This window comes from Lynx rufus, unplaced genomic scaffold (genome assembly GCF_022079265.1).
Source record: "Lynx rufus isolate CCGP_SWC_20201006 ecotype Redwood Valley unplaced genomic scaffold, mLynRuf1.p SCAF_45, whole genome shotgun sequence".
In the NCBI taxonomy this organism is placed as follows: Eukaryota; Metazoa; Chordata; class Mammalia; order Carnivora; family Felidae; genus Lynx; species Lynx rufus.
In genome coordinates this window covers 927,880-950,851 of record NW_025814862.1, presented here as the reverse complement: position 1 = coordinate 950,851, position 22,972 = coordinate 927,880, and the positions used below count along the sequence as shown (strand labels likewise).

General features: G+C 57.8%; 2 protein-coding genes across 4 annotated transcripts; both read left to right on the top strand.

Moving 5' to 3' along the window:
• Positions 1 to 8,605: 8,605 nt before the first annotated feature.
• LOC124525696 (septin-5-like) lies at positions 8,606 to 17,865 on the top strand. Of its 3 annotated transcripts, XR_006965544.1 has the most exons (13): positions 8,606 to 8,658; positions 8,792 to 8,802; positions 13,197 to 13,293; positions 13,400 to 13,486; positions 13,760 to 13,883; positions 13,970 to 14,104; positions 14,301 to 14,418; positions 14,551 to 14,652; positions 15,464 to 15,560; positions 15,646 to 15,781; positions 16,018 to 16,120; positions 16,222 to 16,675; positions 17,790 to 17,865. XR_006965544.1 is itself a non-coding variant. In XM_047098256.1 (12 exons), exons 1-12 carry the CDS (start codon positions 8,616 to 8,618, stop codon positions 16,276 to 16,278), a joined length of 1,110 nt encoding a protein of 369 aa, XP_046954212.1. In that variant the 5' UTR covers positions 8,606 to 8,615; the 3' UTR covers positions 16,279 to 17,263. The 3 variants fall into 3 exon arrangements, 2 of the variants coding, with proteins under 2 accessions (XP_046954212.1, XP_046954213.1); XM_047098256.1 differs by lacking the exon at positions 17,790 to 17,865 and having other exon boundaries at positions 16,222 to 17,263; XM_047098257.1 differs by lacking the exons at positions 8,606 to 8,658; positions 8,792 to 8,802; positions 17,790 to 17,865 and adding an exon at positions 12,244 to 12,544 and having other exon boundaries at positions 16,222 to 17,263.
• LOC124525698 (platelet glycoprotein Ib beta chain-like) lies at positions 17,520 to 18,673 on the top strand. Its single transcript, XM_047098258.1, is given in 3 exon segments — positions 17,520 to 17,529; positions 17,790 to 17,846; positions 17,849 to 18,673. Coding segments are annotated over 3 exon segments (618 nt in total). The 3' UTR covers positions 18,400 to 18,673.
• The last annotated feature ends 4,299 nt before the right edge of the window (positions 18,674 to 22,972 follow it).

Here is a 22,972-nt window from a genome sequence, read left to right as displayed (position 1 = left end):
TGAATGTGTAGATAGCTTTGGGTAGTATTGACATTTTGACAATATTTATTCTTCCAATCCATGAGCAGGGGATGTCTTTCCATTTCTTTATATCTTCTTCAATTACCTTTATAAGCTTTCTATAGTTTTCAGCATACAGATCTTTTACATCTTTGGTTAGATTTATTCCTAGGTATTTTATGCTTCTTGGTGCAATTGTGAATGGGATCATTTTCTTTATTTGTCTTTCTGTTGCTTCATTGTTAGTGTATAAGAATGCAACCGATTTCTGTACATTGATTTTGTATCCTGCTACTTTGCTGAATTCATGTATCAGTTCTAGCAGACTTTTGGTGGAGTCTATCAGATTTTCCATGTATAATATCATGTCATCTGCAAAAAGTGAAAGCTTGACTTCATCTTTGCCAATTTTGATGCCTTTAATTTCCTTTTGTTGTCTGCTTGCTGATGCTAGAACTTCCAGCACTATGTTAAACAACAGCGGTGAGAGTGGGCATCCCTGTCGTGTTCCTGATCTCAGGGAAAAAGCTCTCAGTTTTTCCTCATTGAGGATGATGTTAGCTGTGGGCTTTTCATAAATGGCTTTTATGATCTTTAAGTATGTTCCTTCTATCCCGACTTTCTCAAGGGTTTTTATTAAGAAAGGGTGCTGGATTTTGTCAAAGGCCTTTTCTGCATCGATTGACAGGATCATATGGTTCTTCTCTTTTTTTTTATTAATGTGATGTATCACGTTGATTGATTTGCAAATGTTGAACCAGCCCTGCATCCCAGGAATGAATCCCACTTGATCATGGTGAATAATTCTTTTTATATGCCGTTGAATTCGATTTGCTAGTATCTTATTGAGAATTTTTGCACCCATATTCATCAGGGATATTGGCCTGTAGTTCTCTTTTTTTACTGGGTCTCTGTCTGGTTTAGGAATCAAAGTAATACTGGCTTCATAGAATGAGTCTGGAAGTTTTCTTTCCCTTTCTATTTCTTGGAATAGCTTGAGAAGGATTGGTATTATCGCTGCTTTAAACGTCTGGTAGAACTCCCCTGGGAAGCTATCTGGTCCTGGACTCTTATTTGTTGGGAGATTTTTGATAACCGATTCAATTTCTTCGCTGGTTATGGGTCTGTTCAAGCTTTCTATTTCCTCCTGATTGAGTTTTGGAAGAGTGTGGGTGTTCAGGAATTTGTCCATTTCTTCCAGGTTGTCCAATTTGTTGGCATATAATTTTTCATAGTATTCCCTGATAATTGTTTGTATCTCTGAGGGATTGGTTGTAATAATTCCATTTTCATTCATGATTTTATCTATTTGGGTCATCTCCCTTTTCTTTTTGAGAAGCCTGGCTAGAGGTTTGTCAATTTTGTTTATTTTTTCAAAAAACCAACTCTTGGTTTCGTTGATCTGCTCTACCGTTTTTTTAGATTCTATATTGTTTATTTCTGCTCTGATCTTTATTATTTCTCTTCTTCTGCTGGGTTTAGGCTACCTTTGCTGTTCTGCTTCTATTTCCTTTAGGTGTGCTGTTAGATTTTGTATTTGGGATTTTTCTTGTTTCTTGAGATAGGCCTGGATTGCGATGTATTTTCCTCTCAGGACTGCCTTCGCTGCATCCCAAAGCGTCTGGATTGTTGTATTTTCATTTTCGTTTGTTTCCATATATTTTTTAATTTCTTCTCGAATTGGCTGGTTGACCCACTCATTCTTTAGTAGGGTGTTCTTTAACCTCCATGCTTTTGGAGGTTTTCCAGACTTTTTCCTGTGGTTGATTTCAAGCTTCATAGCATTGTGGTCTGAAAGTATGCATGGTATAATTTCAATTCTTGTAAACTTATGAAGGGCTGTTTTGTGACCTAGTATATGATCTATCTTGGAGAATGTTCCATGTGCACTCGAGAAGAAAGTATATTCTGTTGTTTTGGGATGCATAGTTCTAAATATATCTGTCAAGTCCATCTGATCCAATGTCTCATTCAGGGCCCTTGTTTCTTTATTGACCATGTGTCTAGATGATCTATCCATTTCTGTAAGTGGAGTGTTAAAGTCCCCTGCAATTACCACATTCTTATCAATAAGGTTGCTTATGTTTATAAGTAATTGTTTTATATATTTGGGGGCTCCGGTATTCAGCGCATAGACATTTATAATTGTTAGCTCTTCCTGATGGATAGACCCTGTAATTATTATATAATGCCCTTCTTCATCTCTTGTTACAGCCTTTAATTTAAAGTCTAGTTTGTCTGATATAAGCATGGCTACTCCAGCTTTCTTTTGGCTTCCAGTAGCATGATAAATAATTCTCCATCCCCTCACTCTCAATCTAAAGGTGTCCTCAGGTCTAAAATGAGTCTCTTGTAGACAGCAAATAGATGGGTCTTGTTTTTTTATCCATTCTGATACCCTATGTCTTTTGGTTGGCACATTTAATCCATTTATATTCAGTGTTATTATAGAAAGATACGGGTTTAGAGTCATTGTGATGTCTGTATGTTTTATGCTTGTAGTGATGTCTCTGGTACTTTGTCTCACAGGGTCCCCCTTAGGATCTCTTGTAGGGCTGGTTTAGTGGTGACAAATTCCTTCAGTTTTTGTTTGTTTGGGAAGACATTTATCTCTCCTTCTATTTTAAATGACAGACTTGCTGGATAAAGGATTCTCGGCTGCATATTTTTGCTGTCTAGCACCCTGAAAATCTCGTGCCAATCCTTTCTGGCCTGCCAAGTTTCAAAAGAGAGATCAGTCACGAGTCTTATAGGTCTCCCTTTATATGTGAGGGCACGTTTATCCCTTGCTGCTTTCAGAATTTTCTCTTCATCCTTGTATTTTGCCAGTTTCACTATGATATGTCGTGCAGAAGATCGATTCAAGTTACGTCTGAAGGGAGTTCTCTGTGCCTCTTGGATTTCAATGCCTTTTTCCTTCCCCAGTTCAGGGAAGTTCTCAGCTATTATTTCTTCAAGTACCCCTTCAGTACCTTTCCCTCTCTCTTCCTCCTCTGGGATACCAATTATGCATATATTATTTCTTTTTAGTGTATCACTTAGTTCTCTAATTTTCCCCTCATACTCCTGGATTTTTTTATCTCTCTTTTTCTCAGCTTCCTCTTTTTCCATAACTTTATCTTCTAGTTCACCTATTCTCTCCTCTGCCTCTTCAATCCGAGCCGTGGTAGTTTCCATTTTGTTTTGCATTTCGTTTAAAGCATTTTTCAGCTCCTCGTGACTGTTCCTTAGTCCCTTGATCTCTGTAGCAAGAGATTCTCTGCTGTCCTCTATACTGTTTTCAAGCCCAGCGATTAATTTTATGACTATTATTCTAAATTCACTTTCTGTTATATTATTTAAATCCTTTTTGATCAGTTCATTAGCTGTTGTTATTTCCTGGAGATTCTTCTGAGGGGAATTCTTCTGCTTGGTCATTTTGGATAGTCCCTGGAGTGGTGAGGACCTGCAGGGCACTTCCCCTGTGCTGTGGTGTATAACTGGAGTTGGTGGGCGGGGCCGCAGTCCGACCCGATGTCTGCCTCCAGCCCACCGCTGGTGCCACAGTCAGACTGGTGTGTGCCTTCTCTTCCCCTCTCCTAGGGGCGGGATTCACTGTGGGGTGGGGTGGCCCGTCTGGGCTACTTGCACACTGCCAGGCTTGTGGTGCTGGGGATCTGGCGTATTAGCTGGGGTGGGTAGGCAAGGTGCACGGGGGCAGGAGGGGCAGGCTTAGCTCGCTTCTCCTTAGGTGATCCACTTCAGGAGGGGCCCTGTGGCAGCGGGAGGGAGTCAGATCCGCTGCCGGAGGTTTGGCTCCGCAGAAGCACAGAGTTGGGTGTTTGCGCTGAGCGAGCAAGTTCCCTGGCAGGAACTGGTTCCCTTGGGGATTTTGGCTGGGGGATGGGCGAGGGAGATGGCGCTGGCGTGCGCCTTTGTTCCCCACCAAACTGAGCTCTGTGGTCCGGGGCTCAGCAGCTCTCCCTCCCTTTGTCCTCCAGCCTTCCCACTTTCTGAGCAGAGCTGTTAACTTATGACCTCCCAGACGCTCAGTCGCGCTTGCTGTCGGAACACAGTCTGTCCGGCCCCTCCGCTTTTGCCAGCCAGACTCGGGGGCTCTGCTTGGCCGGCAGGCTGCCCCTCCGCCCTGGCTCCCTCCCGCCAGTCTGTGGAGCGCACCGCCTCGCCGCCCTTCCTACCCTCTTCCGTGGGCCTCTCGTCTGCCCTTGGCTCCCGAGACTCCATTCTGCTAATCCTCTGGCGGTTTTCTGGGTTATTTAGGCAGGTGTAGGTGGAATCTAAGTGATCAGCAGGACACGCGGTGAGCCCAGCATCCTCCTATGCCGCCATCTTCCCGGGACCCCTGTCTCGTTCTTTCCTAACCCTCAAGCCACCAGCTTCCAGAGGGCTCAGACCAAGTTTACATCACTGTCCCTAGCCACTCGGAGTTTGTGGCCCCATGTGCTACCTTGATGTAGGAAGGCAAGCGAGATTTCCATTTCACCTTAAGAAGCCAAGTGGATTTAATGTGTTTTGAGCTAACGTAAGGTCCTTTGTAGTGCCTCTGTTCAGATAAAGGGACATGTGTTTCTCCTTTCTTCGTGGTGACCCTTTTTTTCAGGGACGTAGTCTCACCTCCATTGGGCAGGCATGACCCTGTAGATCCCTTCCCTCCAATACCCCTGTGAGGGGATCCTAGGGGTCTAATGCATTGTACCCAGCTTGCCCTCTGCCCTTGTCCTCGGATGAATTGAACATTCTCGAGCTTTGTCATTGGTGGCCCCTGTTCCACCTGACATCTGTGTGTAACCTGGAACAAACCTCAACCCTGGCACCTGCCTCACTTGCCACCCATTTGTCCCTTTGTCACTATCATAGTGGTTTACTGTGAGGCCATCTTCGGTCTCCCGTGGCCATGCTGATGCCCACGTGTCTGTGTCCGGGGAGGGAGACACAGCATGGGCTGAACGCAGCCTTTTGAGAATGTCTTAACTAAAAGAGGTTTTGTTGCCTTTTTTTTTTTTCTGGAAAGCATCAAGCTATTTGTAGCCCAAGTTGGTTGAACAGATTTTTCTGGGTGTAACTTATGTTTTCACTCATTAACTTCTTTTCCTTGTGAATTAAAAAGTAGCATTTTTTTTCACCCAGGGGTGTCTTATTTACTCCCCTTTGTACCAGAGCCAATGCTTTCTCTGCCTGCTGAGGAAGCAGACTCAGAGCCCAGTCAGGGAGGCCACAGCCCCTTACCCAGGTTAACGCCGTGTGTGTCCAGACCAGGCCCTGCAGCTCCCACACCTTCCCAATGTCACCCATCCCCCTCAGGGTTTGCACATGTTTAATAAACAGGAGCAGTGTGACAGTTTGGCTCAGGCCACCCCATCGGCAGTATCTAGGCTGGAGGAAGGAAAGGCCTTACGTTGACACATCTAGGAGAACTGGAGGCACATCCCACGAATCTGCTGGCCAGTACAAGCACCTCACAGTCCTACTTCCAAAATGTCCCTGGGCAGATATTCTGCATGTCAATCAATGCATGCTGCTACCCCGAGGGTCTCTCAGCTAGGCAGTGTGTCTGTGGTGGGATTCAGGGCTATCCCCTGGACTCGGTCCAGGTGACCACAGCCCCAAGGCAAGGAGGAGACCCCTCTCTTCCCCCTTCCGGGCCAGCAGCCTCAGGACACCCTATGGCATTTCACAGAAGGCATTGACTCAGGCCTGCCCTTGATACCTTCTCCTCCCAGGGAGTGGCTCCGGTCTTCTTTCCATCGGCTCTACACCGATCCACGACTCCACTCCAGACCCAAATCCAACAGCATTTCTGTATGTAATCTTTTGGAATGTACTTACTTCAATTAAAAAAAGACATATTAGGGGCACCTGGGTGGCTCAAGTCAGTTAAGCGTCTGACTTCAGCTCAGGTCATGATCTCATAGTTCGTGGGTTTGAGCCCCGCATCAGGCTCCATACTGACAGCTTGGAGTCTGGAGCCTGCTTTGGATTCTGTGTCTCCCTCTCTGTCTGCTCCTCCCCCACTTGTGCTCTGCTCTCAAAAAATAAACATTACAAAAAAAGACATGTTTATGTGATACACCTTGTTCTTTTTGTCTCCCATCTCCAGAATTGTTTTAAAGCCTATGATTCTTGTACAGGTGCACCTCCCACCCTCTGCCTGAGCTATGCCCTTGACCTGCAGCCAACTCCCCTCAAGACCTGACCCAGGGCTTCCCGGAGCCCCCCTCCCCGCTGAGCCCAGAGAGAGCCCTTTGCAAAGACATGTCTGCCTCATCGAGGATAGGTTCCTGTCTCCTCCTTTGTCCCCACAAGCACAGGCTTGCATGGGTCAATTCATACTAAAGGTCCAAGTGCCAGTTTTCACTGACCAGTTCAACCATTTTGCAAAGCTTCAGGCCCCCTCAGATGGGGTTTCCACCAAGCCTGTCGGAGCTGAGGAGGATCCAGAAGTCCTGCCTGTCACTTCAAGCGTTCCCTCCCTGCTGCATTCCTTTATCCCCAATTCCAAATTCCCCCAAAGCTCTGAAACTTAAAGTGTTCGAAACTCTGTAACAAAGGCAGCCCTGGGCTGATGTGTAACCATGTGTTATGGCCTTTATTAATTCCAGTTCATGTGAATAGTCGCACTTCACTACCGACACCTTTTTTAAATGTTTGTTTGTTTGTTTGTTTATGTATTTATTTTAAGAGAGAGAGATTGTGAGCGGGAGACGGGCAGAGAGAGAGGGGGAGAGTGAGAATCCCAAGCAGGCTCCATGCTGTCAGCACAGAGCCCAAACCCGTGAGATCACAACCTGAGCCAAAATCAAGAGTTGGACGCTTAACCGACTGGGCCACCTGGACACCCCTCATTTCACTACAAACATCTTTAAAAGTTTTTTTTTTTTAATGTTTATTTATTTTTGAGAGAGACAGAGACAGAATACAAGTGGGGGAGGGGTAGAGAGTGAGGGAGACACAGAATCCAAAGCAGGCTCCAGGCTCTGAGCTGTCAGCACAGAGCCCAGCACGGGGTTCGAACTCACAGACCAAGAGATCATGACCTGAGCTGAGGTCGGACGCTTAACCTACTGAGCTACCCTGGTACCCCTCCACTACAAACATCTTAATGTGTTTGGTTACCAGCAGCTGCAGCCGGCTCCAATGAGTTATCATGTACTGTATGAGATATATGACAAATTCTGAATTCCAAACACATCTGGCCCTGAGGCTTTGGATGAGGGGTCTGAGCGGTGGAGTGTCCCCACACTGGTCACAGCTCTGGACTACATGGAGGTCCCAGTGGAGGGGGAAATGGGCGTTTGCCACAGAATTTTGCAGAGCAATGCTGCTGCTTACATGGCTTTTTCATTTCTGAGCAAACAACTCTGTGCTAGGTGCTGGTGATTCAGAGATGGAGGAGGACCAAGGGGCACACAAGGGGCTAGGGAGAAAGGAGCGCTTCCTGAGTGTGGAAGGTACAGCAGGCCATGTCCTCCTAAGGGGGCTGTCATTGAGGGAGCTGGTGACCACAGGTCTGCCTGTCCTTTCTGTGGGACCAAAGACTCCAGATATGACATCTGAGAGCACTCCAGGGAAGCCAAAGGTACTTGGGAGTGTGATAGTGACGGAAGACAGGAGGCACTCATGCTTGAGAATCTTGCCAATCACTGAAGGTCTGGGGCCTCAGTTTCCCCATCTGTAAATGGGGTGCAGGCCCTGGCCCTGCCTTCAGTGCCACTGACTGGCCTCTAGCACAGGAGGCCGAGATCTCCCTGCCCCCCTTCTCAGGGTGGTAGCAGTTCTGGCTGCCATCTGCAGAGCAGAGGGTGTACAGCTGGGGTGGGGAGTGAGGGAGCAGGCAGGCTTGAGGTCGGTCCGTCCTGTCCCAGATGTCAGCTCGGTTACTCTTTAGAAATAATCCCAGAAAATAAGCCAGAAAAAGAGAAGAGGGACAACGGCCCAGGGGCTTGGACTTTGCAGCTTGCCTAGGTGTCTCCTCCCAGAGCAGATGTGCACAGCACTGAACAGGCTGCAGGTGGGAAGCTGGGGCACTGGCCCTGCGCCGGGCATCCGGCCGTCCGTGGGGTGACCATCACCTCTCCTGCTGTGGCCAGGCGCAGGACTCCACAGGCCAGCACCTCCATCGTCCATGGTGAGGTGAGGAGCGGCTGGCAGGAGGCCGCCAGTCCCTGGGGGGCAAGGTCTTACGGAAGAGCCACACGTTGGGAAGGTCAGAGGCTGAGGCACCGACTGGGGTCCCTCCAGAGCGAGGCAGGCAGAGTCCAGGCCTGGGCATGGGAGACGCGAGGTGTGGCGGGAGTCGGGCAGCCGCCTTGCCGTGGGCTGGGGCATCGTGGGCGTCGCCGGGTTCCCGGGGCGCTGGCCTGCGGCTGTGAGCGAGGGCGTCGCCCGGAGGCGGCGGGCGCGGGCCGTTGGGGGGCGCCTGGGTCCCCGCCCCCGCCGGCCGCGCCGGGTCGTGCGTGGGCGCGGCGGGCGCCGATTGGCTGGCGGGCGCGCGGGCGGGGCGGGCGGCGGCAGCGCGGAGGGGCCGGTCACCCCGCAGCCTGGCCTCGGCCTCCGCCGCTCGTCGCCGCGCCCCGCCCGCGCGCCCGCCGCCGCCCTTCCCCCCGCCGGCGGCCACCATGAGCACAGGCCTGCGGTACAAGAGCAAGCTGGCGACCCCAGGTGAGCCCGGCGCCTGCCCGCGCGCCCGCGCGCGCCTTTGTCCCCGCCGCCCGCCCGCCTCTCACCGTGTCTTTCCGTCTCTCCCCCGCCCGCCGGCCCAGACCCGGACCCCGACCCGACCCCGACCCCGCAGAGGACAAGCAGGTACGTGCGCGCCGCCGCTCCCCCCGCGGCCGGCTGTCACCCATTGTGCCACCAACGCCGCCGGCGCCCAGGCGCGACCCCGCCCCCGCCGGCCGTCATCCCGCCCTGTCGCGATAACCGATTGTCAGCTGGGGCAGTGCCGCCGCGCCAGGGGCTACAGAGGGGAGGAGTGGGCACTGGGCCCCTGGGGGCCTGACCCCTGACCCTTACAGCAGGAGTGCCCCTCCCAGGATGGGGGGGATGGGCCGGGTGTCTCCCAATGGTCCAGTGCCAGTGTATCCTCCCTGAACTGGCCTTAGGCCTCGTGTTGGGGGTCCTGAGTGAGGCCACCGTCACCGCAGGCCACAGGCTAGGGGAGGGGTCTGTATCCACCAGCCAGCACCTAGACCCTAAGCAGCCCCACCCCACTCCTGTGCATCTTATGTCTCTTCTCCCCACACACCAATTTGAGTGGGCTGATCTGTGGCCAGACCTCTTCCCCAGACTGGGAGCCTCTAAGGCCTGGTCTGAGTCATCCCTGTACCCAGAATGGGTCTTCCAACCTAGTGGGTACAAATAGGCTTGTGGCCTCCCACAGGGGCTGGCCTGGCCCCCACTCAGGGAATGCAGGACATGACAGGAGGCTGACCTGGGCACCCACTGTGAAACCCAGCTGAGGCTGGGGTTAAACAGAGCTGGGAGATCCTGAGAGTGGGGTGGGGGTGGGTAACCAGATGGGCAGGGGGCTCTGGGGCCCTGCTGGAGGCCTTTCTGGCTTGAGCTCAGTCATGTTGGGGGATTTTCTTGGCCTAACTCTGGCACCAAGGTGGCCTTGGCACTCCTCGTCAGAGATAGGAATTCACACAGTGGGTAGATGCTGGGTAGAACCCCGAAGTCCTGGCCCAGGGTGCGGCCCAGCAGGTGGGGTGGGGGCTGGGAGTCACTGGCTGCCAGGTGCCAGTCTCCTGGCAGGGACACGCCCCACCCTGGGACAGGTGAGGCTCTTGGGGAGGGGCCCCTCAACCTCAACCTGCTGGCAAGGGCCTCTCCAGAGAGCCCGGGCCAGGAGCTGTCTTCCTATCAAGGCAGGTCAGACAATGCCTGAGACGCAGGGACACATGCTGCCAGGCTATTGTTTGAAGGAGAGAGAGAGACAGCTTCTCCTGGGCCTTGGAGTTACTGGGCCAGGCAGCTGCTGCCTAGCACCAACAGGGACTCCCTCCTGCTGAGGTGTGAGCCCCGTCAGGCCTGTGTCTGCCCATCCTTCAAGGTCAGTTAGGAGCCAGCCTCACCTGTCCCCTACCCCTCAGACCAGAGGGAGAGGGCACCATGCAGGTGGAGGGGGAGCCCCAGGAACAAAGCCAAGGAGCCAGGTCTTTGGGACAGGCTCCCCGAGGATCCGGGGGGGGAGCTGGAAGAATATGGTAGTTTCACCGTTAATATTGTTTGGTGTTGGTGAGCTATCCACACTATGAAAGAGGGTGGGGGGTGCTCTGGTGGCCCTCCGTGCCCCCATCCTCTGGCCCCCGCCTTGTCTCAGGCAGTGATGGGGGCTCTATTGGTTCTGGTGGCTGCTTCCAGAGCTGACTCCAGTGATTCTAAGAATGGAAATGCCTCGAGAGTCTCAGGCACCGGGAGGAGGTGGGCGCAGCTGTGTCTACAGCTCAGGAAGCCCTGAGAAATATTTGTTGTACTTCATGGGCAGAGAGAGGGGGTGGCAGGGCCCCTTCCCTGGAGCTCCCCCAGGGAATCCACAGGCCCTGCCTGGGTGAGTTTGGGTGCAGGGGCAGGAGCTGGGAGTGAGACCCTTTCCCTCCTGACATGTCACCCTCCTGACTCTTGCCCTTCTGACCTGGGCCTCCCCAGAGGCTGTGCCTTATCAGTGGAGAAACTGAGGCAGTCTGAGAGTGACAAGCCCCATTAGACACCCAGCTGTGAAGTGCTAAGGCGTAGACCCAGGTGTGTCTGTCTTGGAGATGCCCTGAGCCTGAGATGCCAGCCTGTCGGGCTGGGGGGCTAGGCTGAGGGGCTGTGTCTCTAGTGGACCTACAGGTGGAGATTGGGTGGGACTTGGCCCAGACACTTCCTACAGGTCCTCATGGCAGAGGGCTGGGGCCAGTGTGGAGGCTTTCTCGGGGCAAGGACTGCGGGCCCAGCTGGGAGAGCTGAGGGAGGTGCCCTGTGGCTTCCCCCTGCTCTCCTCTGGATGAAAGACTCTCCTGTTCCCAGCTGTGGGCCCACCCCTCCTCCCCAGGTGCCAGGGGCCTCCAGGCCCCACAGCAGCATCATGAGCCTGGACAAATGGACAGAGGCCCCTCAACCAGGGGAGCCAAGAAGGGAGAACCAGGGTGGGGAAGAGCTGGGGGGCCGCCTATCCCCACTGATACACAGTCCAAGAAGTATGTCTGTTCTTGTTGCAGCTCCTTTCCAAGCCTCCCTCCTGCCTGGCTGGCTGGTTCTGATTCTGGTAGGGTCCTGGAGAGAGGGGTGAGGAAGGGTTTGGTGCCCAGGAGAGGCCTGTGGCCCCTGGGGTGGTCACAGAGGGTGAGAGCTATACCGGCTTGAGCTTTCCAGCCCTCGTGGGTCCGTCTCGTGGATCAGAGCAGGCGAGGAGGCTGACAGGGAGACAAATGATGGGGAGGGGGTAAGTTCACTCTACACACCATCCCCCCACTTTGGCTGGCAGAAGTGGTCTGGGGGCAGCTGTGGCCAGTGCTGGCTGGCTGCAGCTTCCAAGTTTCCCGGAGGTAGGGTGGGTAGGCCTCTGGTGCTCTAACTGAGCACTTGAGCCCCTTCAAGCCCGGGCGAAGGGGAGGTGGGTCCAGGCTGGGGAGGTGGGCTCTGCCCCCTCCCAGTTCCCACGTGTCTGGAAGGGCCACACCAGTCCAGAACACTCCTGCTCCCATCACACACACACATAACATACGAGGGGGGAGGGAGCGTACAAGGAGGGGTGTGGCCGTGGATAGTTAGGACTCCGCGACACCGCCGGGAGGTTTCCGGGCCAATTCTACGAGGAGAGAAGGAGTGAGAGGGGCCGCTTCCCGCGTGGGTGCGCATAGGGAGCTTTCTCCCGGGAGCGTTCTCCCGGCGCCCTCTGGTGGGTGAAAGCGCGCTGCACCTGGAGGGGGCGAGACGCGGGGCGGCCACAAACCCCGCCCCCTAGGGCCCTTAGGTGGGCCCTGGCTTCCCCACCCTCCCACCCGGGTGGTCGAGACGCCCGGACAGAGGCTACCCGTCCAGCAGCGGGACTCCGCCTCCGTGCCTATGCGCGCCTATGCTGGGCCCTGCCATCCGAAGCAGCTTTCCGGTGGCTCCCCCGGCGGCCCAATTTCCAAGCGACTGTTTCCCGGCGACCATGAGGGTGGGGCGGTCCTTTTCCCCGCCCGCCCCGCCTGCCAGCGCCCGCGAGGCCCCGCCTCTGGTTCGGTGCGGGAGCCGGGCCTGCCTGTGGCTGAGACCGCGCGCGCGGCTCGGGGCGGGTCCGCATTGGCAGAGGCATGGCCCGCGTGGCCTCTGGGGTCAGCCACACCGCGGGTGGGCAACGTCCCTTCTCTGGACCTCAATTCCCGCGTCTGTAAAACGGGGGCGAGAACAGAGCTTCAGGGCAGTACCGCCTGTAAGTCCCTCCTGAAAGCCCTGCCCCTGTGGGTCTGACCCGGTCTGGGGTCCAAACGCAGCGATGGACTCGCTGGCAGCGCCCCAGGACCGCCTGGTGGAGCAGCTGCTGTCACAGCGGACCCGGGCCCAGAGGCGGCTCAAGGTGTGTGTGGAGAGGGGAGTGGAATGTGGGTCAGCGTTGTGTGTGCCTGCCGGGTCCCGGTCCCAAGGGCTCTGGGACGTGACAGGGACCGGCAGGGCCAGGGTCCACCTGACTGGGCGCTGGGACCCCGAGGGTGGGGGAGGCTCGGTGCCGCTGTCTATAAATAGCCCTTGCTCCCCTTGGTAGCAGCAGCCAGCCGCCCCCCGCGGCTGGATGGTGGAGGGTGGCCTCCCACCCCCTGGTACACTGAGGAGGGGTGAGTATTGAGGCCAGGAGGCTTCTCCCGCCTATGGAGGGCCTTGGATGTGTGTGAGGGGTCTGGGTCCTGGTGCCCTCTGCCCACCACCCAAGGGAGGACCCAGCCTAGGCCTGCTGCAGCCAGGCATCCTAAACTCTACACACACAGACACATTCTCAGGTCCCTGCAAAGCCACTCACTGAGGCGGGGGCAAGGATGCCTGTCACCCCCTTACCTGCCTTCCCAGCTCCAGGCCTTTGCTCACAGGCCCTCACCCCTTTCTGCCATTGAAACTCCCCACACAGAGGACTCTGCCCTCTGCTGCCTCCATGTCTGAGCCGGGTAGGGAACAGGGCATCGGACTGCCCCAGGAATCCAAGCCTGCTCCTGACTTGCCCTGCCCCTGCCCCCCAGGATATCGACAAGCAGTACGTGGGCTTCGCCACACTGCCCAATCAGGTGCACCGGAAGTCTGTGAAGAAGGGCTTCGATTTCACTCTTATGGTGGCGGGTGAGTGGGCTGGACTCCCAGGTGGGGTGGCTTGGGCCATAGCCAGCTAGGCTTTGTCAGAGGGGTCCCAGACTTAACCTGACTCTTTCACTGTACCTGCTGGCAGGTGAGTCGGGCCTGGGGAAGTCCACGCTGGTCCACAGCCTCTTCCTGACCGACTTGTACAAGGACCGGAAGCTGCTCAGTGCCGAGGGTGAGTGGGCCCTATGCAGCCCTGGCATTGGTTCCCCATCCTCTGCTGTGTGACCCTTCAAAGGGGTCCCTTCTGGGTCCAGACCCTGCTCCTCTCTCCCCACAGCGTGGGTCTCTCCTGTTCAGGGTCCAGGAGGAGTGGCCCAGACCACAGTCAGGCCATGAGGCCAGGACTAAATGCTAGAATGGATGAGAACAAGGGTCCTGGCTGCCCAGTGGGGGTGGGGTCTGAGAGTTGGAGAGACCCCTCCAAACGATGCCCCGACACCCACAGAGCACATCAGCCAAACGACAGAGATCCTGAAGCACACGGTGGACATTGAGGAGAAGGGGGTCAAGCTGAAGCTCACCATTGTAGACACACCGGGCTTCGGGGATGCTGTCAACAACTCTGAGTGGTGAGGAAAGCCTGGCTGGGGAACAGTCTGTGCCTAGGCTGATCCAGTGTCCCCCTGGCCTCACCAACCCTCCTGCCTACCTGCAGCTGGAAGCCCATCACCGATTATGTGGACCAGCAGTTTGAGCAGTATTTTCGTGACGAGAGTGGCCTCAACCGCAAGAACATCCAAGACAACCGCGTGCACTGCTGCCTCTACTTCATCTCCCCTTTTGGACACGGGTGCGTGAATGTCCTGGGAACAGGCTCAGGGTGGGGGGTGGGGCCCACCTCCGTGGTTCCCCGTTGGCTGCACCTGTCACTGCTTATCTTCTGCCTGTGCCCTCACAACCATGCCCTCCCTGAGCCCATCCCACCCTCTCTCTGTGCCCCCACCACCCCCACCATGCCCCTCTCCACCCCTGGATGCTCTCTGCAGGCTGCGGCCAGTGGATGTGGCTTTCATGAAGGCTCTGCATGAGAAGGTGAACATTGTGCCCCTCATCGCCAAAGCTGACTGTCTCGTCCCCAGCGAGATCCGGAAGCTGAAGGAGCGGGTGAGCCTGGCAACTGGGCCTGGGCTAAGTCTCCAGGACCCAGAACACCAAGTGTGCTGATCCTGGGTGCCAGCGCACCTGGCCCCGGGTCCCTGGCCAGCCTCAAATCTGACAGCCCTTGCCCTGCCACAGATCCGGGAGGAGATTGACAAGTTTGGGATCCACGTGTACCAGTTCCCTGAATGTGACTCTGACGAGGATGAGGACTTCAAGCAGCAGGATCGGGAACTGAAGGTGAGCGGCCTGGGGTGGCAGAGGAGGGAACTGGAGGTCAGTTTACATGGCACCAAGCATCCAGGTCCAACCCGGTGGGGGAAAGAGTCTTTTGTCTGGGCAGCAGAGCCCCTCCACCTGGGGTCGGGTGGGGTGGGGGGGTGGGGGTGGGGTACAGTCACTCATGTCCCCACTGGCTTGTGCAGTTTGGGCCCCGTGTGGTTAGCGTGTCATGGAGCACTTGCCAGGACCCAAAGGCACAGTCCTGGCCAGGCCTCCACCCTGACCCTGCTCCTCAGTCTTCTTCCAATGGGTCACGAGCAGAAGGGTCTGGCCTGATGGCCAGAAGCCTGTGTGTGCCCTGGCTCCCAGAATTCTGAGCTCCAGAGGGGGTGGTTGTGGCTTTGGGTGCCCCGGGATCTAGCGTGGCAATAACCAAGCCTAAGGCACGGGATAGGCAGCCACTGGGCCAAGAGCAGGGTGGAGCCCTTGGCCCCAGCCTAAGTCAGCATCAGTAACAGGAGGCAGGGGCTCAGCTCTGGGGAGGGAGGGATGGCGATGGTAGCTGAATGGAGCACTTCCTGATGGGGGATGGTGTCAGAAGGGGAGGATATGCCTGGCTGGGCACGTACCCTGTGCCACGGGTATATGCCATGCCAGCTCTGGCTTCAGAGAAGCCACAAGGGTTGGGCAACCCCAGGATCTCTTTGGGGAGGGGCTGTTGATAGTGATACTGGAGGAGCGACCAGGTGCCGAGTGCCCATGTCCCTCTTCAGCCACTAACCCATACTCACACTAACTGGGCGCGAGCCCTTGTACCTGCCCTTTGCAGGAGAGTGCGCCCTTCGCGGTTATCGGCAGCAACACAGTGGTGGAGGCCAAGGGGCAGCGGGTCCGGGGGCGACTGTACCCCTGGGGGATCGTGGAGGGTGAGTTTAGGCATGGGGTGCGACAGAGGGAGTGGGGTGGCTCCCCCGGGCCTGCACCCACCCCACACCCGCTCTTGCCCCACAGTGGAGAACCAGGCACACTGCGACTTTGTGAAGCTTCGCAACATGCTGATCCGCACACACATGCATGATCTCAAGGACGTGACATGCGACGTGCACTATGAGAACTATCGCGCGCACTGCATCCAGCAGATGACCAGGTGCGCAGCTCTGACCCGGACCTGGATCGTGCACCTCATGTTCCCAGCCAAGGCTCCCTAACAGAGGGCTGATCCTTGCTGCCTTCCCAGATCTGAACTTTGCCCCGACTCCCAAGTAGGCCCCCCACCCTGCACCTTGTCTTCCCAGAGCCGACCCAACGGTGTGGGAGCTCAGGAGGGCAGAGCCTCGGTAGTGTTGGGGGTCAGACAAACTGTGCTTCTTGTCCACCCCACAGCAAACTGACCCAGGACAGCCGCATGGAGAGCCCCATCCCCATCCTACCACTGCCTACCCCGGATGCTGAGACAGAAAAGCTCATCAGGATGAAGGATGAGGAGGTTAGTGGGGCCACAGGGGAGGAGAAGGGGTGGGGGTGGGGGTCCAGCCCCTCCTATCACGTTTGTCACTCTACCTTCTGCTATTCCCGTCTCACCTCCAGCTAAGGCGCATGCAGGAGATGCTGCAGAAGATGAAGCAGCAGATGCAGGACCAGTGACCCCAACCCAGCCCCGCATTGCCATGGATATACTGCCAGTTTCCAGGCTGGCCCTTCCCGTCCCTGGACCCCAACTGGCCTGGACTCCACCCTGGAATAATCTGGATGTCCCACAGGCCTGGGCACAACCCCAGTCCCGGAATAGTCCAGACCAGGACTGTTCCCGACTATTCCCAACCTGACCCAGAGATGCAGGCTCATAGCCCCCAAACAACCCTAATTTATTCTCAGCACCAGTCCCTCCCCTTATTTGTATCTGCTTCCAAGGGGCCTGGACAGCAGCCCCCACAGCTGGCCCTCTTTGGCCTTGGGGGAACAGGAGCTAATTTGGGCCATGACTTTTGAGATCTACCCCTGCCCCAGAAGGTCATGAACTCCGACTCCAGGCCCTACTCAGGTAGGGGGGTAAAACAAGGCAGAATAGGGGAGCAGATCCTCGGCATCCCAGGTCTATTTCTCCATCCCAGTGCCACAGAGTGGACGTGGGAACCCTCATGTGCCCCCTCCCTCGGGCCACCCAGCTTACGCTGAGGCCTCACTTTGTGCCGAGGTGGGCCAGTCCTTCCCTACCTCCTCACCCCTCACTGGGTAGCTCAGTGGCAGGTTGGGCAACAGAAGCACTTAGGATCCCTCCAGACCGAAGGAGAGCAGCTGGCTGCAGGCAAGGATCTCCCGGGGCTGGTGGGGCAGGGACGCCTGCAATTGCCCAAACTCCTCATCTAGGGCTGTGGCCTGGCCTGAGGGCTCCAGGAACAGTGGGTGCTGGGCAACCTGGGAACCCCCCACCCCTAGACTGCCATTCCCTGCCTGTGGCTGGAGGTCCTTTCTCCCCAGCAGCACTGTTGCCCTGGGTTGCCTAGTCCATCCCTCCCCCACCCCCAGCATGATACCTTCCCCCCCCCCCCAATCCCAGTCTCCAGTTTTGTTCAGTTGTGAATGCTGCATCCTGTCCTGGTGACAGGAGAACAATGTTGGTGAAGTCGCAGCGGTGTCTGAGTGATCCGTGCTCCCCTGGGTTGGTGGGGGGCGGAAGCCCTGGTAGCCTGCGAGCCCTGGTGATAGCGCTCTATCTGGGGCCGCAGCGTCTGTCTACTGGGCCTCCGGGTTATTTCTGGCGGGTGGCAGCGCTGTGGTCGGTTTGGCCGGGGTGCTGGGGCCTGGCAGGGCAGGGCGGCATTATCACTTGGCTCTCCGGCCAACGCTCAGCGCTCCAGAACAAGCCAGGTCACCATCCTCTCGCCATGGGCTCCGGTGAGTTTGGGGTCAGGCAGGCCCGGGACTGCGCTCCTTGAGCAGAGTCGGGTTGGGAGGCGCTGCAGTCATCTGGGCTGCAGTAGGGAGATTTAGGGCGGACTTCCAGTCAGCGCGCGGATGGTCGAGGTGGAGAGGCTTTCGGGTAAGGCGGGGCTCGGGTCTCCGGGGCCCGGGTCGGGCCCAGCGCCCTGGGGTGTACAGGGACCCGCTCAGGTGCCACACAGGCCACCAGGCTCACTGCGGCGCTTCCCTTGCAGGGCCGCGCCGGGCGCTGAGCCTGCTGCTCCTGCTGCTAGCGCCGCCCAGCCGCCCAGTCGGGGCTGCCCCGCGCCGTGTGGCTGTGCGGGGACGCGCGTGGATTGCGGGCGCCGCGGGCTGACATGGGCCTCGCTGCCCGCCGCCTTCCCGCCGGACACGACTGAACTGGTGCTGACGGGCAACAATCTGACGGCGCTGCCGCCGGGGCTGCTGGACTCGCTGCCCGTGCTGCGCGCCGCGCACCTGGGCGGCAACCCCTGGCGCTGCGACTGCCGCCTGGTGCCACTGCGCGCCTGGTTGGCCGGCCGGCCCGAGCGCGCGCCCTACCGCGACCTGCGCTGCGCCGCGCCCCCGGCGCTGCGCGGCCGCCTGCTGCCGTACCTGGCGGAAGACGAGCTGCGCGCCGCCTGTGCGCCGGGCGCGCTCTGCTGGGGGGCGCTGGCAGCGCAGCTCCTGCTGCTCGGCCTCGGGCTCCTGCACGCGCTGCTGCTGCTGCTGCTGCTGTGTCGCCTGCGCCGGCTGCGCGCCCGCGCCCACGCCGCACACCCGTTGTCGCTGACCGCCCCGCTGGTGGCGGAGACGGCGGGAGCCAGCGAGTTCTACGAGTAATCCTGAGAGGCGCTGAGCGACGCGGACGTGCCAGCCCGACAGGACCCTGCTCCAAGGAGCCCTCGCCCTGACCCGGACCGGGGCTCGTCCTCCGCCTGGGCACAGTCTTCCAGACCTCACCACCCCCCCTGCGGGCCCCGGGCCACACGCGCCCCTCTGCAGCGAGGCGAGCCAAAGCCCAGGACGCTTAGGCGGGTCAAGGGGGTGAGCTGCAGCCCAGCCCCTGCGAGGTTCCCCACACCAAACTCCAGTGCAGAATAAACCCTTCTCCCAATCTGACTGGTCTCTGTGCCCCACCACCCGGAATTTCCCCTCCCAAACCACAGGACAAGCCCTAGGAGGTGATTCAAGGGGGATGCATCACATCTTCCTACACCCAACACGGGATCAGTGAGTGACTCCCCCAGACCACTCACTTTCAAAGGAGTTCAAGTGGAAGGCACAGAAGAACTCAGACAGTGACCACATTATAGGGTAGTGAAGGCATTGTGGGGACAGTGAAAACAGTGTTGAGACAGTGAGGACACTGAGGGGCAGTGAGGACACGGGGACGGTGAGGATACTGGACAGTGAAGACAGTGGGGACATCGAGGGCACTGCAGGACAGTGTGGTTGAGAGAGAGAGAGAGGATGTTTGGAGTTGGGGTCTCTGGGGGGTCAGTGAAGGGCCGTGAGGAGGGCTCTGAGGACTGTTGGGAGCCTGGATGGGCAGATTTCAGGGCAGTCAGGGATGGGTCAGGGTGGTGAGAATAATCTGATGACCCACCTGGAACTCCCTGGGCATCTGAATTAGAAGCTCAGCCTCTGGAGGACAGGTGAGGCAGGTCCCTGCAGGGTTGAGTGGGTATCAGGGAGTTGCGCAGTGTCTGGAATCATGTTCTGCACTTGACCACCACTTCCCGTGGGAAGGTGCCTCTGACCGCTCGGACCAGCCTTGGTCCCTGGTCTCCCCTATCCCACCCCTGAACTCAGGCTGAGCAGCCAGGGCCTGGGACTCCTCCAGGGTGCCCCACTGTGGCGCAAGCTGCTAACAAGGGACCCAGGGTGCCCAAATGAAGGGCTGACACTTTCCTCAATATTGGAGTCCCATTCCTGCCCTGGGTGGGGCCTCCACCCGGCTGGCCCTGTAAACAATGAAGGCCACTCTTCATGGACCCAAACAGGACCCTGACAAGAAGCCTCAGGCCTGGGCCTGGGGCGCCTGGCACAGGAAGGCTCTGGCCCCCATTGACCGGGTCGGGGAGGCTGCCGCTGACATGGCCTTTGTCCCAGTCTTTGTGGGACAAGATGGATGGCCCTCCGGTTGGGCTGATGCTATCTCAGGGCTGCCGGTCAGACGTGAGGCAGGAGCCACCCCCTCCTTTGTGGGCAGGTGCGGGGCATCCGGCCCATTGTGGGCTGTGGCCGACTGTCCAGCCGTCCATCCGGCCTTATCACTACATCAGGGATGGCCCCTTTTGTACAAATGAACTGCCAACCCCCCCCTCCCCCCCCCCACACACCCTCAGGGATGGCCCAGCACACCCAGAGCCCCTGGTGGGGGTCAGAGGTAATAGTCTTTGTCACGGTAAGGTACACAGGCAGCCTAACTCAGTCCCAGCATGGTACAGGGAGGGGATGTTCCCCCTCACTTTCCAGAGGAGGAAACCAGATGCCAGAGAGGGGTCTTCCTGCTGGGCCTGAGCTTTCTCCACGCTGCACTGGAAGCAGAGCCCCTAGGACTCCTCTCTTACTCCTCACTGAGGCCTTCAGGGAACAAATGTAGGGCTCAGGAGAAGATGGCCTGGGGGTCTTAGGTGACCCCAAGCTAAGAGAAGGAAGCCTCCTGGGCTGTGAGCCCAGGCTCCAGCAGACACTATGGGGAGGGGTCAGCAGGAGCCCAGGCGCACTGCCCACAAGTTTGAGGGCTTCTGGGCTGTGTCCCTCTGAGAGGGTGGGCACAAGGAACCCTGAGAGCCCGGAGCTGCAGAAGCAGCTGGAGCTCCTCTGATGCAGGAAAGAGGCTGGTGTCACAGTCTGGTCAGACCTGAGGAAGAACTTCCTTACTCCCTGGTAAATAGGGCAGCTGAATTCCATGGTTCCTCCTAGACTCTCTCTCTCTCTTTTGTCAGTTCTCCATGATTTAGATTGGCTTCTGCCCAAGGTACTGACCACAGAGGGTGCTGGCCTGGCCTCCCTGGCGAATCTTTTCCGGGCTGCCTGGGAGTCCCCGGTCCCAACTTGTGACCCTGAGCTGACCCTCCATGCACTGACCCTGGGGCCTCCAAGGAGTGTGGGGAAGTGGATGGTCCCAGCTCAGCGCCCCTGAATGGCCCTGTGCAGGGAGGGGGAATGTACACCTCTACCCCCACCTCAAGGGCCTGCCATGCCCCTCCCCCCAGCGTGGTCCTCCATCTAATGGACACCACACCTGCCCCAGGGGCCCTTCCTTCCCCACTGACAGCCTGGTCCTCTCTGCGGTTTCAGACTCCTTCTCCTTCCAGATGGGAACAAAACGGTGGCCACTCAAGGCACTACGCATCCCCCCACACCTGCAGCCCCCAAGCTGTCCGATTCAGGGTCCTTTGCCCTACAGCCCAGGGGTCCTCTGACCACATCACTGCCCACCCCCAGCCTCTCTGAACAAGCCCCGGCAGGGCCAGACGGCATTCCTGGGACAGATACAGCCGTGACGTCCCTCTGGCAATCTTCGTGTCCTTGTCTGTGAAATGGGTTGCGGCCTCGGCTGAGGACCTCCCGCCCCCAAATCGGCATCCGGTTCTCCCCTCACGCGCCGCGACCCGAATGAGCCACCAGAGGGCGCTCGTGGTCTGCGGAAAACCCCCCACGTGGGGCGAGGGCAGCCCAGGTGAGCCCTGGGCGTGCAGACAACCAGGGTCCGCAGAGGAACAGAGGCCAGGAGAGGAAGGATTTGCCCAGGCTGGTGGGGGTGGATCGCCGAGACGGCGGACGACAGGTCGCACACCCCACGGGAACAGGGAAGGGTGCATCAAGTGGCCGCTGACAGGGAGGGGTGAGCGCGCCCCCTCTACACCCTTCCCCTCCTTTACCTTCCTCTCCCTTCCCCTCCCCGGGGTCGCTGACAGCCCATCAACAGGGAAGATAAGGGACTTCTTCCGCCAGGCGGAGGGAGTGTCAGCTCAGGTGCACCAGCCGCACTCCTGCCGCCTGTTTGCTCCGTAAACATATATTGGGCCCCTGCTGTGTGCACCGAGGCGGGGCTGGAAGGAGCGGCTGCGTGGTGGCCGGTGGCGTGGAGGGCGACTAGAAGGAAGAAGCCGGTGGGGATGGTGGAATGGGAGCCCCCCAGGGGGAGTGGAACAGACGCTTCGCCACCTCCCGACCAACCTGGGGGCGAGGAGTGGGTGCGGGTCCTTCGTGGGCCCCCTCCTGCCTGGGGAGATGAAGGGGAGCCTGGGGAGGGGGGCGGCCCCTCGGTGGGCGGAGACTTGAGTGGGGCCCGCGTGGACGAGGCCCTGGGAAGGTCTGGGGGCCCCCGAAGTCCTGGCCACGTTGGGGTGGGGTGCACCCGCCGCCCAGACAGAGCAACAACATTGGGGTGGGTGGCGGGGCCCTGGGGGCCCATAGCTCACTGCACCGTCTGCGCCCACCCCCGGCGTTTCCGATGGAAGACAGGCAGCAGGCGATAAATCACCGGCTCCCACTCCCACCCACCCAGGCTGCTCGGGGAAGGGGGGCTGCATGTGACAGAGACAGAGCCTGAGACAGAGACAGAGACAGAGACAGAGACAACCACAGAGAGAGACAAAGGCAGCTATGGCTGGCCAGCTGACACTGGCCAGGTCCTTTTGCTCAGGGTGTCTGGCCTCCCACCCCAAGATGCCCCCTCTATCAGGCCCATCTGGAAACCAGCTGAGAGCCACCCCACCCCAACCGACCCCCAACAGGGAGGAGGAAGAGGGAGGGAGCAAGGCCTTAGCAGCCATAACTCTGTCCACCCTGGAGAACCATAAATCAGCAGGGGGCTCTCGGGAAGCACTCGCCCCCTAGGCTGAGGGGGGCCTTTAGGGTCATTGGTCCTGGTGACTGGGCCTGGCCTTAGCTCTTGTGTCCCGCCCTCCTTAAACAGCCCCTGGGGTATCCCCCAGGCCTACCTCCGTTTTTCCCCAGCACAGTCACGTGCCCAGAGCTGTCTACACCCAGGGCTGTCTACAATGGATGCAACACTCTCCTCGTCCTCACCTTCTCTGTGCACAGACAGGAAATGTCTGCAGAGGATGACGTCCTGTCCTATCAGGAGAACCCATGGGCTGGCCCTGCAGGGTCTGGGGATCAGCAGTCCTTCCCAGAGAAGCCTTCCCATGGGGATCTTCTCTGCCCCAGAGGAAACACGGTCTTTCCCTCCTTCTGTCCTGCTTTCCTGTCACCACCACCCCGCAGCGTGGTGGAGGCCAGCTGGACAAAGGGTGCTGGGAGATCGACCAGGTGGAGACCCCTCCATTACTGTGGACATCCCCTGGGGGGTCAGTACTCAGTGGGCAAAGCTTGAGAGAGCCCATGAAAATGTTCCCAAGACCTATGGAGTGTGCTCAGCACCCCCACTGCCCAGACC

Bases quoted from the DNA above. Each gene is read 5' to 3' on its own strand.
- LOC124525696 (XM_047098257.1), top strand. From the start codon at position 12,464: ATGGACTCGCTGGCAGCGCCCCAGGACCGCCTGGTGGAGCAGCTGCTG. The intron at 12,545-13,196 runs GTGTGTGTGGAG...CCTGCCCCCCAG, and splicing joins GGGCCCAGAGGCGGCTCAAG to GATATCGACAAGCAGTACGT. The intron at 13,884-13,969 runs GTGAGGAAAGCC...GCCTACCTGCAG, and splicing joins GCTGTCAACAACTCTGAGTG to CTGGAAGCCCATCACCGATT.